Here is a 14391-nt window from a genome sequence, read left to right as displayed (position 1 = left end):
TGGATGACAGGGGATGGATCACTCGATGATTGCCTGTTCTGTTCATTCCTGCTGAAGCACCTGGCATTGGCCAGGGTTGGAAGACAGGGTACTGGGCTTGATGGGCCACTGGTCTGTCCCAGTATGGCTGTTCTTCTGTAGGTTTGACTCTCATGTAACTCAACTGAAGTCAATAATTACACTCTGGGTTTACACTAGTGTAACAGATCAGAATCTGATGTAAATTTGTGTGTTTTATTTCTTGCCTGATGTTTAACTATTACTTCTCCGTTTTTTATTGTGTGTGCTTTTTGCCTGGTATGTTACAGGAGTATAGGACATACAATGATACGGCCAACATTACAAACACGAACCTTCCTCCCTACTATTACCACTGACAGCTGGGGCCCTGAATTCTCTTCTGTCTTAAAGAATATGGTCCTGTGGACTGTACGAATTCTCTTTCGCGCTTTCTCCCTTTTTCTTCCCCTGTTCATTTTACATAGTGGCATCTGTGTATTACTATTTTTACTTCTGTTTGTATTTTTAGCCTGTTAATAGCTAGGTTACCGGTAGGAAAAAGATGACAGGCAATTTTCCATGGAATTCCCACAGATTCTTGACATGATTTAAGCAAAAATTCCTGCAGAGCTGGTTAGCATTTCTCCAGATTATTATTAGAGCTGTTGATTAATCGCAGTTAACTCACACGATTAACTCAAAAAAATGAATCGCGATTAAAAAAATAAATCGCAATTAATCACAGTTTTAATCGCACTGTTAAACAAAATAGAATACCAATTGAAATTTATTACATATTTTGGATGTTTTTCTACATTTTCATATATATTGTATTCTGTGTTGTAATTGAAATAAAAGTGTATATTATTTTTATTACAAATATTTGCACTGTAAAAAACGATAAAATAGTATTTTTCAATTCACCTCATACAAGTACTGTAGCGCAATCTCTATCGTGAAAGTGTAACTTACAAATGTAGATTTTGTTTGTTACATAACTGCACTCAAAAACAAAACAATGTAAAACTTCAGCACCTACAAGTCCACTCAGTCCTACTTCTTGTTCAGCCAATCGCTAAGAGAAACAAGTTTGTTTACATTTACAGGAGATAATGCTGCCCGCTTCTTATTTGCCTGTTTCACTTTCTGGTGACATTGTATTTGCCTGGCACTTTTGTAGCTGGCATTGCAAGGTATTTACTTGTCAGATATGTTAAACATGCGCATGCCCCTTAATGCTTCGGCCACCATTGCAGAGGACATGCTGATGATGCTCATTAAAAAAAATAATGTGTTAATTACATTTGTGACTGAACTCCTTGGGGGAGAATTGTATATCCCCTGCTCTATTTTACCTGCATTCTGCCACATATTTCATCTTATAGCAGTCTCGGATGATGACCCAGCACATGTTGTTCATTTTAAGAACACTTTCACTGCAGATTTCACAAAATGCAAAGAAGGTACCAATGTGAGATTTCTAAAGACAGCTACGGCACTCGACCCAAGGTTTAAGAATCTGAAGTGCCTTCCAAAATCTGAGAGGGATGAGGTGTGGAGCATGCTTTCAGAAGTCTTAAAAGAGCAACGCTCCAATGCAGAAACTTCAAAACCCAAACCACCAACAAAGAAAATCAACCTTCTGCGGGTGGCATCTGACTCAGATAATGAAAATGAACATCTGTCGGTCCTCACTGCTTTGGACTGTTATTGAGCAGAACCCGTCATCAGCATGGACGCATGTACTCTGGATTGGTGGCTGAAGCATAAAGGGACATATGAATCTTTAGCGCATCTGGCACCTAATATCTTGTGATACTGGATACAACAGTGCCATGAGAACGCCTGTTCTTACTTTCAGGTGACATTATAAACAAGAAGTGGGCAGCATTATCTCCTGCAAATGTAAACAAACTTGTTTGTTTGAGTGATTGGCTGAACAAGAAGTAGGACTCAGTGGACTTGCAGGCTCTAAAATTTTACATTGTTTTATTTTTGAATGCAGTTTGGGGTTTTTTTTTATGTAATTCTACATTTGTAAGTTCAACTTTCATCATAAAGCGACTGCAGTACAGTACTTGTATTAGGTGAACTGAAAAAAATACTATTCCTTTTGTTTTTTTACAGTGCAAACACTTGTAAGCAAGAATAAATATAAAGTGAGCACTGTACTCTTTGTATTCTGTGTTGTAACTGAAATAAAAATATTTGAAAATGTAGAAAACATTCAAAAATATTTAAATAAATGGTATTCTATTATTGTTTAACAGTGCGGTTAATCATGTGATTAATCTTTTTAATCGTGCAATTAATCATGATTAATTTTTTTAATCGCTTGACAGTCCTCATTGTTATTATTGGCCCTGCCAATGACTTGCTTCATGTTGGACTTCTCTATGTTGCCAATGTCAATCACGCAAACAGAAATAATCATTTACTTTTTTCATTTGTTTACGTGTCTCATTTGAGAACCTCTAGGGAAGGTCTTATGGATGATTACCTGGTCTGACTGGGCTCTGCATGCAATTTTGAGACACCATGCCCGGATGGATTGATGTAGATGCCCTGCTGCTGAGGTCCATGACAGAGGGTGCTGCTGAGGTAGCTTGCTGGAGATTTGGCTGGTGTGGACTGTGGTCATGTTGGGCTGGGCTGGGCGGAATTCCATTTTCCGAGAGGAATTCTTCCAGGTCCATGTATTCCAACTGGAAAGTGTCTCCATCATATGGCAGCGTCTTGTCCCATAACGTTGGCCCCAAGAAAGCTGACTGGGGGACTGATGCGCTGGTGCTGTCATCATCTAGCTTCTTTTCTTTGTCTTTTTCTTTACCAAATGCTTATAAAAAACACAATAAAGGTGTTAAGTGCTGAGTAGTTAATAATTATTATTTTCAAGAAGATATTTTCCACTTTCTCCTATTGTAAGAACCTAACATCTCATCACATACATAAATCCTTTGATTCTTTTCATCTGGCACAGAATTAAAAGGTCGAACCAAATGACCATAAACTGAATGTAGGCATATTTTCATCGGTTCTGTCTATTTTTAGTTAACAATTCAGCAGCATTCAGTATGGCTTTAAATAAATGCTCACAGATTTCTTGAGAGTGTCTGTACTAATCGACAAAGCAAGTTAGAGGGCAGATGTTGCCAGGTATTTTATTGTGTTTTAAAGGAACAGTTTTCATCTAAAACCCCCAAATACCTTAACATTATTAAATAAAAGGGCCCAATCCTGCAGTCCTTAAACAACAAATCAGCCATTGAGCTTAAGTTGTTTTGCTTGCTTTGAGGTGGCAGAATTGGGCCCAGTATAGCGGTTGTCTGTAGAATTAAAAATAATGTTAAGCTACTTCATTTTCTGCTGTATATGTTTACAATAATGATTAAAATATTTTGGGATAAATACACTCAGGAGATGTAAAAACAGGTAAATAAATTAAGAAAAATGCCACTAATTGTAAAACATCATAACAAAGTGCCCTTATCACTCTTACTTAGGAAAATGCTTTAAACTCCTATTAAAAATTAACAAGACACAATTATACCATGCATTTTAAGAAGATTTAGTCCCTTGATTTGCTAGTCTAAATTATTATAGTTTTTTTCCGAGTTATATTACCATTATGAACAGAATCCACAGATGTTGCAGGAAGTGTGTATATTTTCTAAGTAACACACATTTTTGTAATAAAAACACACTTGATAAAATCCTATTATGATTGCATTATCTTATTATCCCCCAAAAGTATAAGTTGCAACTTTTCAGCTTTAAAATTCTTATTAGTTACCATTCACCCAAATACATTTTACAGATGTTCATTAAAAAAAAGGGTGCAAAGTCAGGCAGTAAAATTGCCACAAAACCAAAAAAAAAAAAAAAAAAAAAAAAAAAAGCTCAAACTTCAGTCACCCAGAATATATACTCCTTTCTGGAAGGAAATTTTGAAGCTGTGCTGTCTGCTCCTTCCTAATAAGTCCGTCTTCATTCAGTACAGATGGAATTTATTTATTTTTTGAAGACATGTCATTTAGTGCCCATCGCCTAACTAGAAAGTGATCGGTATGCATTGATTCAAAAGAAAGACAAAAATAACAGGAGTACTTGTGCCTTTTCCACAGTTGTCTTTCATTACTTATTGATCATGTTTATCATTCGTATCATACTGTCTTTATCTCAAGAATAAAAGTATTCGAATCTTGCAAAAGTTAAATTTTCCTGGGGTTCACAGCTGAACGGTAGGCAGGTTATATCTGCTTTTCTAACTCTGCAGAACTCTCAAGGGAAATTTATTGAGCAGCTGAAAGAGTGGAATTCTGCACTGGAAACGCAGCGGTTTGGCACTAGCATCCTGACATGCATGCACTTGGGACTAGGGTGACCAGAGGTCCTGATTCTATAGGGACAGTCCCGATTTGGGGGTCTTTTTCTTATATAGGCTCCTATTACCCCCCAAGCCCTGTCCCGATTTTTCACACTTGCTGTCTGGCCACCCTATTGGGACTAACGAGTTACAATATTACGTTGCCTTTAACATTCATTCGACTCGCACCCCCCAAAAAATTTATATATAAGCAACTTTCTACGCCTCACCGTCTTCGTGATTTAGCGGCAGCTTGAGAGGGTTTTCCAGCAGGGATTTCAGCACCCCGTAAGTCGGAGGTAGGAAAGTTGGGTTCAAAGGGAGAGGTCGAGACATTTTCTCTATCGCTTAAAATAAAATAATAATAATAAAAAAACAATCTCTAGAAATCCTCAGCGAAGCTGGAGCCAAGGGGGGGGAAGTCACAGCTCGTTCGCTCAGTCCTGGCCGGAGCTACCCCAGCCTCGGCTGCGCTCGCCCCCTTTCCAACACACCGACCCGACAACCACAACAAAATAGGCAGCTGATGCCTCCGCCCAGCCCCACACCGCTCAGATCATTCGCGCGGCCATGTGCAGACACTGACGAGCCTGACGTCCAAGCCCCGCCCCGCCCCAGCACAGGCCTGCGGGGGGGGGGGGGGGGAGGAGCTGCCAGCTAAGTCCCCACGGATACAGTTACAATGAAACTGCGTTTCCGGTCGCCACCGCAGTGCCTTTTCCACGCGTGTGCGCGCGCGCGAGTGAGCGGGGATTGACTTTGTTAGGAGTCGCCCAATGCTGCTCTCGGGGACACCGCGAGTCCATTCCCCGCTTGCTACGGCTGCAGAAGCGAGAGCGCCACTGGGCAGCAACAACGTTGCCTCCAGACCCCACCATCTATGTATTACTTTGTGACTCTCTCGCCCTTGATCCCAGGCTTGCCTTGGAGGGTTTCAAGCGGTGCTCAGTTAGTTTCCACAGTAACCAGGAGTGACCTAGCCTGATGCACCAGAACAGCACCTGGGCCAAAAAAAAAACTTTCACGCGCGCACAGAAGCTTAAATGCAAATATCAACATTGCTATGGGACTAATCAGACAAGGGTGAGAGGATTATTTAGGTTCCTAGCCGATGAGGTGTTGACACCCTCCTTCCCCAAGCTTCCACTGCATTTAAAGAGAAAAATATTGTCAATGTCAACCCCAAGCATCCAAAAATCATGAGTCAGGCCACCAAAAATACCCAAACAAAAACAACAGTAGGCTTAACATTTATGAGCTTAAAAATACATTTTGGATTCTCTTTATTGGTCTAGGTTTTTGTTAGGGTCCATTTTTTTTCAAGCTTTTCTCTGCAACATGAAAGGAAAAACAGCAAATATTGCAGGACTCAGGAGACCTGGAAACACTGAAAAGATAAGTGAAAGCATCTGGAGCAGTTGCAGATGAGATCAGCTCATAGCTGGGACAGAACGGAATGCTGCTGATTTGGAAGCAGGTGATTCCTTTTGTCATTAATTATTCCTACCTGGGAACATTCCTGTACCTGTTGGTTCACACTCCAACCAGGGCGTCAAGGTGCCACAAGTACTCCTGTTCTTTTTGCGGATACACGGCTGCTACTCTGAAACTCCTTGTTGGGGAATGTGAAGAACCGAGTATATCTAGCTCTTGGCAGTTGCCAGTATAACAGCACTTTTGAATTCTGTCTGTGCAGCTAAGCGAGTCCCTCCCTCTACCCCAAAGTCAGTAACAAACATAAAAGTTCTTGTTCGTAACAAAGTTTAGGTCAATGGACCGAAAGACATTTTTACAGTGAACACCCTCTTCCCCCCCCCCAAAAAAACCAATATTTTTTGCCCTGGGGCCTCATTTTGATGACACATGAGAATACTAGGTGAGGTGTGGGTGAAGTGACATATTTATCTAGTCTATTTATGAAGCACCCAAATCATTCTGGTATCTAGGTACTAACCATGGTATCTAGCTTCACAGTTTCACACTACAGCTTTTTTATTTTGTAGCTTTCATGTAATTAGAGATGAAAGAAACCTAACAGATCTTTTAGTTCATCTTGCTGCCAGTAAAGGATTGCTCCTTCCAGCACATACCGTGGAAGACTATTCCACAGATTTCACCATTAGGAAGGGTTCTTGATCTCCTGTCTGTATTTTCCTGATGAGGCTTTTCCATCTTTAATTTCTGTGACCCTACTCTGTTACATACCTTTTTTTTTTTTTTTTTTTTTTTGTCCACATAGGTTTTCATCCCTCATCACTGGATCAGAGCACTTACTATGTTTGCCCCTTTTAAACAGTTCCACTCCACCCTTGGTGTTTATACTCTTCAAATACCTGTAATCACTTATATCTTTTACTTCTCATCCTGGCTGGTTATCACTTAGGCCAGGTCTACACTACCGCGGTAGTTCGACAGCTGGCAATCGAACTTCCGGGTTCGATTTATCGCGTCTGGTCTGGACGCGATATATCGATCCCGGAAGCGCTCGCCGTCGACTGCGGTACTCCAGCTCGGCGAGAGGAGTACCGCGGAGTCGACGGGGAGCCTGCCTGCCGCGTGTGGACCGCGTCTGAACCGCGGTAAGTTCGAACTAAGGTATGTCGACTTCAGCTACGTTATTCACGTAGCTGAAGTTGCGTACCTTAGTTCGAATTTGGGGGTTAGTGTAGACCAGGCCTTAGACAAGTTGTACTTTCCCTTATTTAGCTCTATTAAACTTTCCTCAGACTCAGTCCCTTAATTATTACACATTTGTTATATACCTAAAAAAAGAAAAAATATATTCTCCCTGATCTATTCATTTTTTTACAAAGATTTACACATCGCATTTTCATAACCTCTTTGCTTTTGAATGGCCATTATTTAAAAAACCTATTAAATGGGTGTCTATCTATTATTCTAGGCACTTTGATGGGTATTTATACAAACAGTCCAGCTAAAATTAGCAGTAATCCACAAGCGCTCAATAAATCTCAACCTTGAACCAAGAGTATGAGAACGTTGGCCTAGACAAAACCTACGGATTTAAAGTGATCATCTGGTGTTTCAGAGAAAGAGAAAGTGTAGCATTAACATAATTAAGGAAAACAATTAAAAAGAGGAAATGACAGAACCATGACATCGCACAAAGCCACGGTTTGAGATTAGAGATGTTTTAAGGAGTAACATGATAATAGCAGCACAGCATATTACAGGCCCCCCAACGAGGTAGAACGACTGGATTATTAAATGATTGCACACATGGCACTAGTGCGTAAAATGGCCAAATTGCTAGTTACTGGAGACTTTAATTACACATGTACAGAGTAAATGACATTAAGAGGAGGAAAATGATTGGCAGTGTTGCATGCATATCTGGTACAGGAATGATTTTCTATTCAATATGTGCATAAATAAGAAAGGGAACCTTTATGAGATTTGGTATTAAGCAACAATGAGGATAAACAGAAATATAAGATGCAAAGGTAATGGAGAATCTGGGAACCACCAATAACAAACAATATTCATTTGGAATTTGGATATAAAAGCTCAAGAAGGAAGAGAAAAACTATTGAACTTTGTTATGGTTATTATCCACCTATAATATACTCAGTAAAATCTGATGAAATAGGATATTGAATTAAATATAATAAGACCCAAGCTTGTCTCTTTGATTATTTGACACCATGAAGCGTGAAAAACTCCTAGGAACAAATTGTGTCTAGACCTGCATAAGTGTAGGACAAAGAGTAGCAACAAATCAGTCCAGGGGCCATGTATAATCCCAGTCTTTGAGTTCCCAGCATGCAGGGACTGGAAATTAACTCAAAGGGACAGGGGAAGGGAAAAGTCATTCCCTCCCATCTATGGACTCGCCAGCAGAGCTGGGCCAGCATCCAGGAAAAACATGTTGCACAAGTATGTAGCACTTCGTCCAGTGCTTCCAGATAAATAATCTTCTCCCCTCTCTTAGGATATGTCTACACTCCAAGCAAGGGGTGCGATTCCGAGCTCGCATAGATATACTTCTGCTAGCTCTCCTCTGAGCTAGCATGCTATAAATAGTAGTGAAGCCACAGTACCATGGGCAGCAGTGGCACGGGCTAGTCGCTCCAAATATATACCCCTGCGGTTCAGGTGGGTTTGTACTCGAGGTGGCTAACCCAGGCTGCCACTGCCCGTGCTACTGCGGCTATGCTACTCTTTTTAGTATGCTAGCTCAGATGAGAGCTAGTGAGAATATGGCCACACGAGCCAGGAATCACAGCCCTAGCTCAGAGTGTAGATGTATCTTAACAAAGGTAATAACTTAAAGCAACAGTTCTGCCACAAAGTTTATTTATATCGCACAGACAGCCTCCTTACACTGGCAAATCACTGAGATGCTTTTCAGAATTATCCAGTAAGGGTCATAGGTACACAGAAGTTGCCACATGCTTACCGGCTATAGTTCATCTCTAGTCAGACTATATCCTAGTTCCAACAGTGGTTGTTGCCAGATGCTGCATAGGAAGCTTTAAAACTAATTATAGCTGGATTTCTGCATTCTACATACAGTCAAAAGGCAGCTTGTTTTGAATATTTATTCCTACCAGATTCACCAAGAGAAAAAAACTTATTTGTATATAATGACAAAAGACCACAGCAGATCACTATTTTTCCATATAGAAAACTTTTTATTTGCTTCCCAGGTAAAAATTAACTCAGTTAGTGAATGTTTATGTTCCTCTTCCAGGTGTTTTCATCACAAAATCTTGGGTCAGCATAGAAGTGTTCAAGGATGCTATTTTTCAAACTGAGTCCAGCCAAGTTAGTATAAATCCATATTTTTTGAGGCCCTGCTTTCTGACAACTCTTTCCCTTCTCTCATCTAGGTGATTTGAAAAATTAAACACATGAAGCTTTCCACGTCTTCCGAAGAGCCCGTCTATACTACATGTCTGACCATACCAGTTCACACCTAAGACACGGCCAGGTTTTAACCTAAGGTTTTCTTTTGCATTTAGGTGGGACAACAGCTATAGACCTATCTTGAGGACTAATGACCTAAGTTATAACACAGTCCTGTAACTCCCAACCACTATACCAACATATCAGAACACAGATTATTTTACTTGTGCTAGACAAGGCCCCGTACAAGTGTTAATGTAAATGGGCTCTAATAAATCTGTAGCCATTTTAAAATCTTGCAAACCACATTATCCTCTTTCCGTGGACTAAAGGCTGCAGTATGAACAGGATTTTAAATGTAGACATTTCCAATTCCACAGTTTTTGGTCCAAAGTTTGATTCTGTTCACCTTTCTCCCCATATTCCTCATAGTGGAAATGCCTTCTGTTATTTCCTCTTCTTGCTGTATCTGTCTGCTGCCTCTGTCACCATTAATTCATGGTAAGAACAGGAGCAATCAGAAACAGGCGATAGTCTCGTCAGCTTCTACTATGTGGGATATAGCTGTGGTGTAAAGAACAGCATATGTGAAGATATTACTGAAGTATTGAGTATTATGCACGACCATATTAGGATTGGTAATGGGCCTTACTTTTATTATCATCAGAGACAAATCCTAAAGGGATGTAGCCTCTTTGCAGGTCAAATGGCACCCCGATCAATCTCTAGGTAGGTCCTTAGTCTGAACAGTAAGACCATCTTAGGTCTGTCATTGCCAATCTTATTGTGCCACCAACGTTTTTCATGACTATGACATTTTGATAGGCCTCTTACAAAAGCTATGGGAAGAAGAAAAAAAACACCCAAATGAGTGGGAAAAGGGTCATATAGTGAATCTGCCAAAGAAAGGAGACCTCAGTCAGTGCAAAAACTGGAGGGGCATTCAAATGACGTCAGTCCCAAGTAAAGTTTGCATTATTCTTGACAGAATAAAGAAAGCAGTAGATTCAAGGTTAGATGAGAATAGACGAAGCTTTAGACAGGATAAATCCTGTATAGATCACATAGTAACCCTATGAATCAACCCAGAACTGTTGATTGAATGGCAGTCACCACTTTACACAAATAGTATAGATTTCAAAAAAGCTTTTTATATAATGGAACTTGCTACACCACTTTGGAATTCCCCATAAATTTGTGAACATCATTCAGAGCTTCTGTGAAAAAATGACATTCCAAATAATACATAAAAGTGAACTGATTAAACCATTCAAGGTTACTACTGGCATCAGATAAGGATGTCTTATGTCACCCATGATCTTTTTACTGGTAGTAAACTGGGCAATGAGAAAGCTCACAGAACAATCCAGGGGCATACAGTAGAGTGTCATGCAGAAGTTGGAAGACCTTGACTTTGCAGATGACATCAGCTTGCTATCCAATCCCATACCTATAGAGACATGCAGACCAGACCAAATGATCTTTAGGCCTAAGCACAATGAATAGGATTGAAAGTCAACACCAAGAAAAGTAAAACCATGGGAATCAACATACAACAGGAAACACTAATGACACTTTCTTGGACTGACACAGAAGAGGTCTGATATTTCACATAGCTTGGCAGCATTGTAAGTAAAACGGTGGAACAGATGAAGGCACAAAAGCCAGACATGCCTTCCCAACTGTAAAGCTGCTCTGGAAAAACAGAAAATTTGCCCTCCAAAACTAAACTTTGAATATATAACACCATTGTAAAGTCTGTCTTACTATATGGGGCTGAAACTTGGAGACTTATTAAGACCTTACTATCTAAACAACCAGTTTTCATAAACAGCTCCCACAGACAAATCCTAAATATTAGATGGCCAGAAGAAAATCACAAACAAAGGACTATGGGGGAGGATAAAACTGAAACCGATAGGACAGAAAATTACGGAATGAAAATGGAGATGGCTAGAACATAGAGGGAGGAAAAACCTGAATAACAAAACACGACAGGCACTGGACTGGAATTTCCTGGGCAAGAGGTGATAAGGTAGACCAAGGTTAACAAGGAAATGCAAAATAGCAGTGGAACTGAAAGCTACCAAAATGACATGGGAAGAAGCAGCGAGAGCCTGTCAAAGATGGAAGGCAGTGGTGAAAGGCCGTATGTTCTGCCTGGAATGAAGAGGCATAAGTAAGTAAATCAACCATTGTTCTATAGATCCACAGCTTTGTAGTAAACATGATGTCAGGTCATCTCCACAGAGGCCAATAAAGGGCCCGGACCATGGCAGCAGCTGCTGCTATACAAGTATCTACATCCTTTGATCATTCTCAACACTGGCTATAACACTTATCAAGTATCTGACAGTGACCATCTGGACAGATTAATGCTGAGCTGGTTGTAATCTAGAGTTGGCAGTTGCTTGATGGTAATAGTCAGGGATTTAGTTTTATCGGGATTAATAACCAGACTAATGCAGGCTGTTTCTTGCCTGAACAAATTGGCCCTCAGCTGCAGTGATTTACCAGACTGAGCCAACAAGACAATATCATTGGCGTATTCAAGGTCTTAAAGCAATATGGTGCTCAGCTCAATACTGACAGATGCCTCCAAGTTTATCCATCAACCAACCAATGCCAATATTGAATGATGGTGACAAGATGCAATCTTCCCAAATTCCCACGGAAATAGAAAACCATACAGGGGGGAGGGATAGCTCAGTGGTTTGAGCATTGGCCTGCTAAACCCAAGGTTGTGAGTTCAATCCTTGAGGGGGCCATTTAGGGATCTGGGACAAAAATCTGTCTGGGGACTGGTCCTGCTTTGAGTAGGGGGTTGGACTAGATGACCTCCTGAGGTCCCTTCCAACCCTGGTATTGTATGATCAATAACACAAGCTTCCCAGGGACGCCAGGTTGCCTTATCAGATCCTACAAGCTTGCTTGATGCACTGAATCAAAGAACTCTATAAAAAGTGTTGTGAATGGCTTATTGAATACAGCCATCTTCTCAAAAAGCGTCTCAAGGCGAAGATCTGGTTGATACTGGACTGATTAGGTCTAAGGCTGCACTGACTAGCCTGGCTTTTCACTGATTCAAGATACGAACATGGAAGAGAAGATTTCAGAGTAGCAGCCGTGTTAGTCTGTATCTGCAAAAAGAACAGGAGTACTTGTGGCACCTTAGAGACTAACAAATTTATTTGAGCATAAGCTTTCATGGGCTACAGCCCACTTCATTGGATGCATAGAATGGAACATATGTTCTTGCTGTATGTCTCTAAGGTGCCACAAGTACTCCTGTTCTTTTTATGGAAGAGAAGAGTATCCCTGGGCAGGGACTGAAAGGAGCATAATACCTCTGTGGTTGCTATATTCGGCCTTATTGGCCTTTTTGAACACAAGTAGAATAACACCCTTCCTCCTATCATAACATATTACACGAATGCACCGGATGGTTTAGAAGAGCCCATGCAGCTGTCATATAACAATACTTTCCCCTGACTTCAGCAACTTGGGGGTCCTTTCCCAGACTTCAACTCACAGACCACAATCCGGGTCTCTTCTTGGTTGAAGGAAAGTGACTCTGCCGGAATTTCTTGCCCCACTTCGAGCGGCAGAGGGATACTTGTCAGCAGACAATCAAGGAGTGTCTTGAAATGAGTGTCCCATTGATACAACTGCTCTTGCAGCTGACGTCCTGAGTCTTTGCTGGACAAGCTGGTGCCATCTTCCACCACAAAGCTGAAGAGAGGCTGCGGAGATCATCCTGGGCAACAGCCTGGTGTGAACAGGTTGCCTGAGTTGACCACCAGGATTCCTTATCTTCTGCAATAACTAGACGACATTCCAGAGTCAAACCTATTTGGCCTTTGCTTTTGCTCTCAATAGACGTGTCTTTCAACAGCTCAGGTTATACAAATACCACATTACTCATTTCCCAATGCAGATACACCTAATTCTACATAGCAGATCTGACACTAATAATTCAGTAAATGCTGGGTCCTGAGTGTCTCTTTAAAAAGTAACTAGGTTGCAGGAGCCCACCACCCTCCTGGCAAAGTGAAAGTGGGCACACTTGAGAAGCAAGCCTTTGTCTCTTGTGAAACAAGTGCAATGTCATTGGTGGCCATAGAATTAGACGGGCTGATGTTTCTTTACCTACCCTGCTAAGCCCCTAGATAATCAGAAGTGAAATCACTATCTGACGCTCCCATGGAGGAAGGGAGACCACTGAGCGTTGAGGGGGGTCCCAGGGGCAGGGGACCCCGCTGGCTGGTGTGGAGGCGGCAGGATTCCTGCAGGAGCAGGAAGTTAGCCTTCCCACCAGGCTGCTCACAGCTGCCCGTCCGAAGCACGTTGGACGGGCTTGGGCAGAGGCGAACCTGAGAGTCGCACTCTGATTGCTAGCTCCGCCCGCGCCCCCGTCACATTGGAGCCCCGCCTGCGTCCAGGCGGCAGCGCTCGGCAGGGATCACGTGGGAGCGCGGAGTGACCTACTTTGGGCCAATGGCGAAGGGCCCGGTCGGGGCTTCGCTCGTCTGCGTCGGGGGCCCCGCAGGGGGGAAACTCCAGCGCGGCGGCGGGGTTCCAGCCCGGGAGTGGGCGGGCTCCGGAGTGCGGAGGAGGGTACAGTAGGGGGGTGTTCCAGGGGACAGCAGGGGACGGTGTTTGGGGAACAGGGCAGTTCCAGGGGACAGCAGGGAACGGTGTTTGGGGAACAGGGGAGTTCCAGGGGACAGCAGGGGATGGTGTTTGGGGACATGGGGCGGTTTCCAGGGGACAGCGGGGGATAGTGTTTGGGGGGCAGGGGACAGCAGGGGGTGGTGTTTGGGAAGAAAGGGGGGCAGCAGGGGTTGGTGTTTGGGGAGCAGGGGGGTTCCAGGGGACAGCAGGGGATAGTGTTTGGGGAGCAGGGGACAGCAGGGGGTGGTGTTTGGGCAACAGGGGGGCAGGGCAGCAGGGGGTGGTGTTTGGGGAACGGGGGGGCAGGGGACAGCAGGGGGTGGTGTTTGGGAAGAAAGGGGGGCAGCAGGGGGTGGTGTTTGGGAAGAAAGGGGGGTTCCAGGGGACAGCAGGGGATAGTGTTTGGGGAGCAGGGGGGTTCCAGGGGACAGCAGGGGATAGTGTTTGGGGAGCAGGGGACAGCAGGGGGATGGTGTTTGGGG

At 42.6% G+C, this 14391-nt stretch overlaps 1 protein-coding gene across 2 annotated transcripts in view; it reads right to left on the bottom strand.

Moving 5' to 3' along the window:
• HLF (HLF transcription factor, PAR bZIP family member) overlaps nucleotides 1–4946 on the bottom strand; it is a 40435-nt gene extending 35489 nt beyond the window's left edge. For both annotated transcript variants that reach the window (XM_065415813.1, XM_065415814.1), the window contains exons 1-2: nucleotides 4597–4946; nucleotides 2501–2836 (exon numbers count right to left, since the gene is read on the bottom strand). In XM_065415813.1, coding sequence (XP_065271885.1) covers nucleotides 2501–2836; nucleotides 4597–4702 — 442 coding nt within the window. In that variant the 5' untranslated portion in view covers nucleotides 4703–4946. The remainder of the gene's footprint in view (nucleotides 1–2500; nucleotides 2837–4596) is intronic.
• Between the last annotated feature and the right edge of the window lie 9445 nt (nucleotides 4947–14391).

This window comes from Emys orbicularis, chromosome 13 (assembly GCF_028017835.1).
Source record: "Emys orbicularis isolate rEmyOrb1 chromosome 13, rEmyOrb1.hap1, whole genome shotgun sequence".
NCBI classification, from domain to species: domain Eukaryota; kingdom Metazoa; phylum Chordata; order Testudines; family Emydidae; genus Emys; species Emys orbicularis.
Note: the sequence above shows the minus strand (reverse complement) of the source record. Positions and strands in the feature narration are given on the sequence as shown.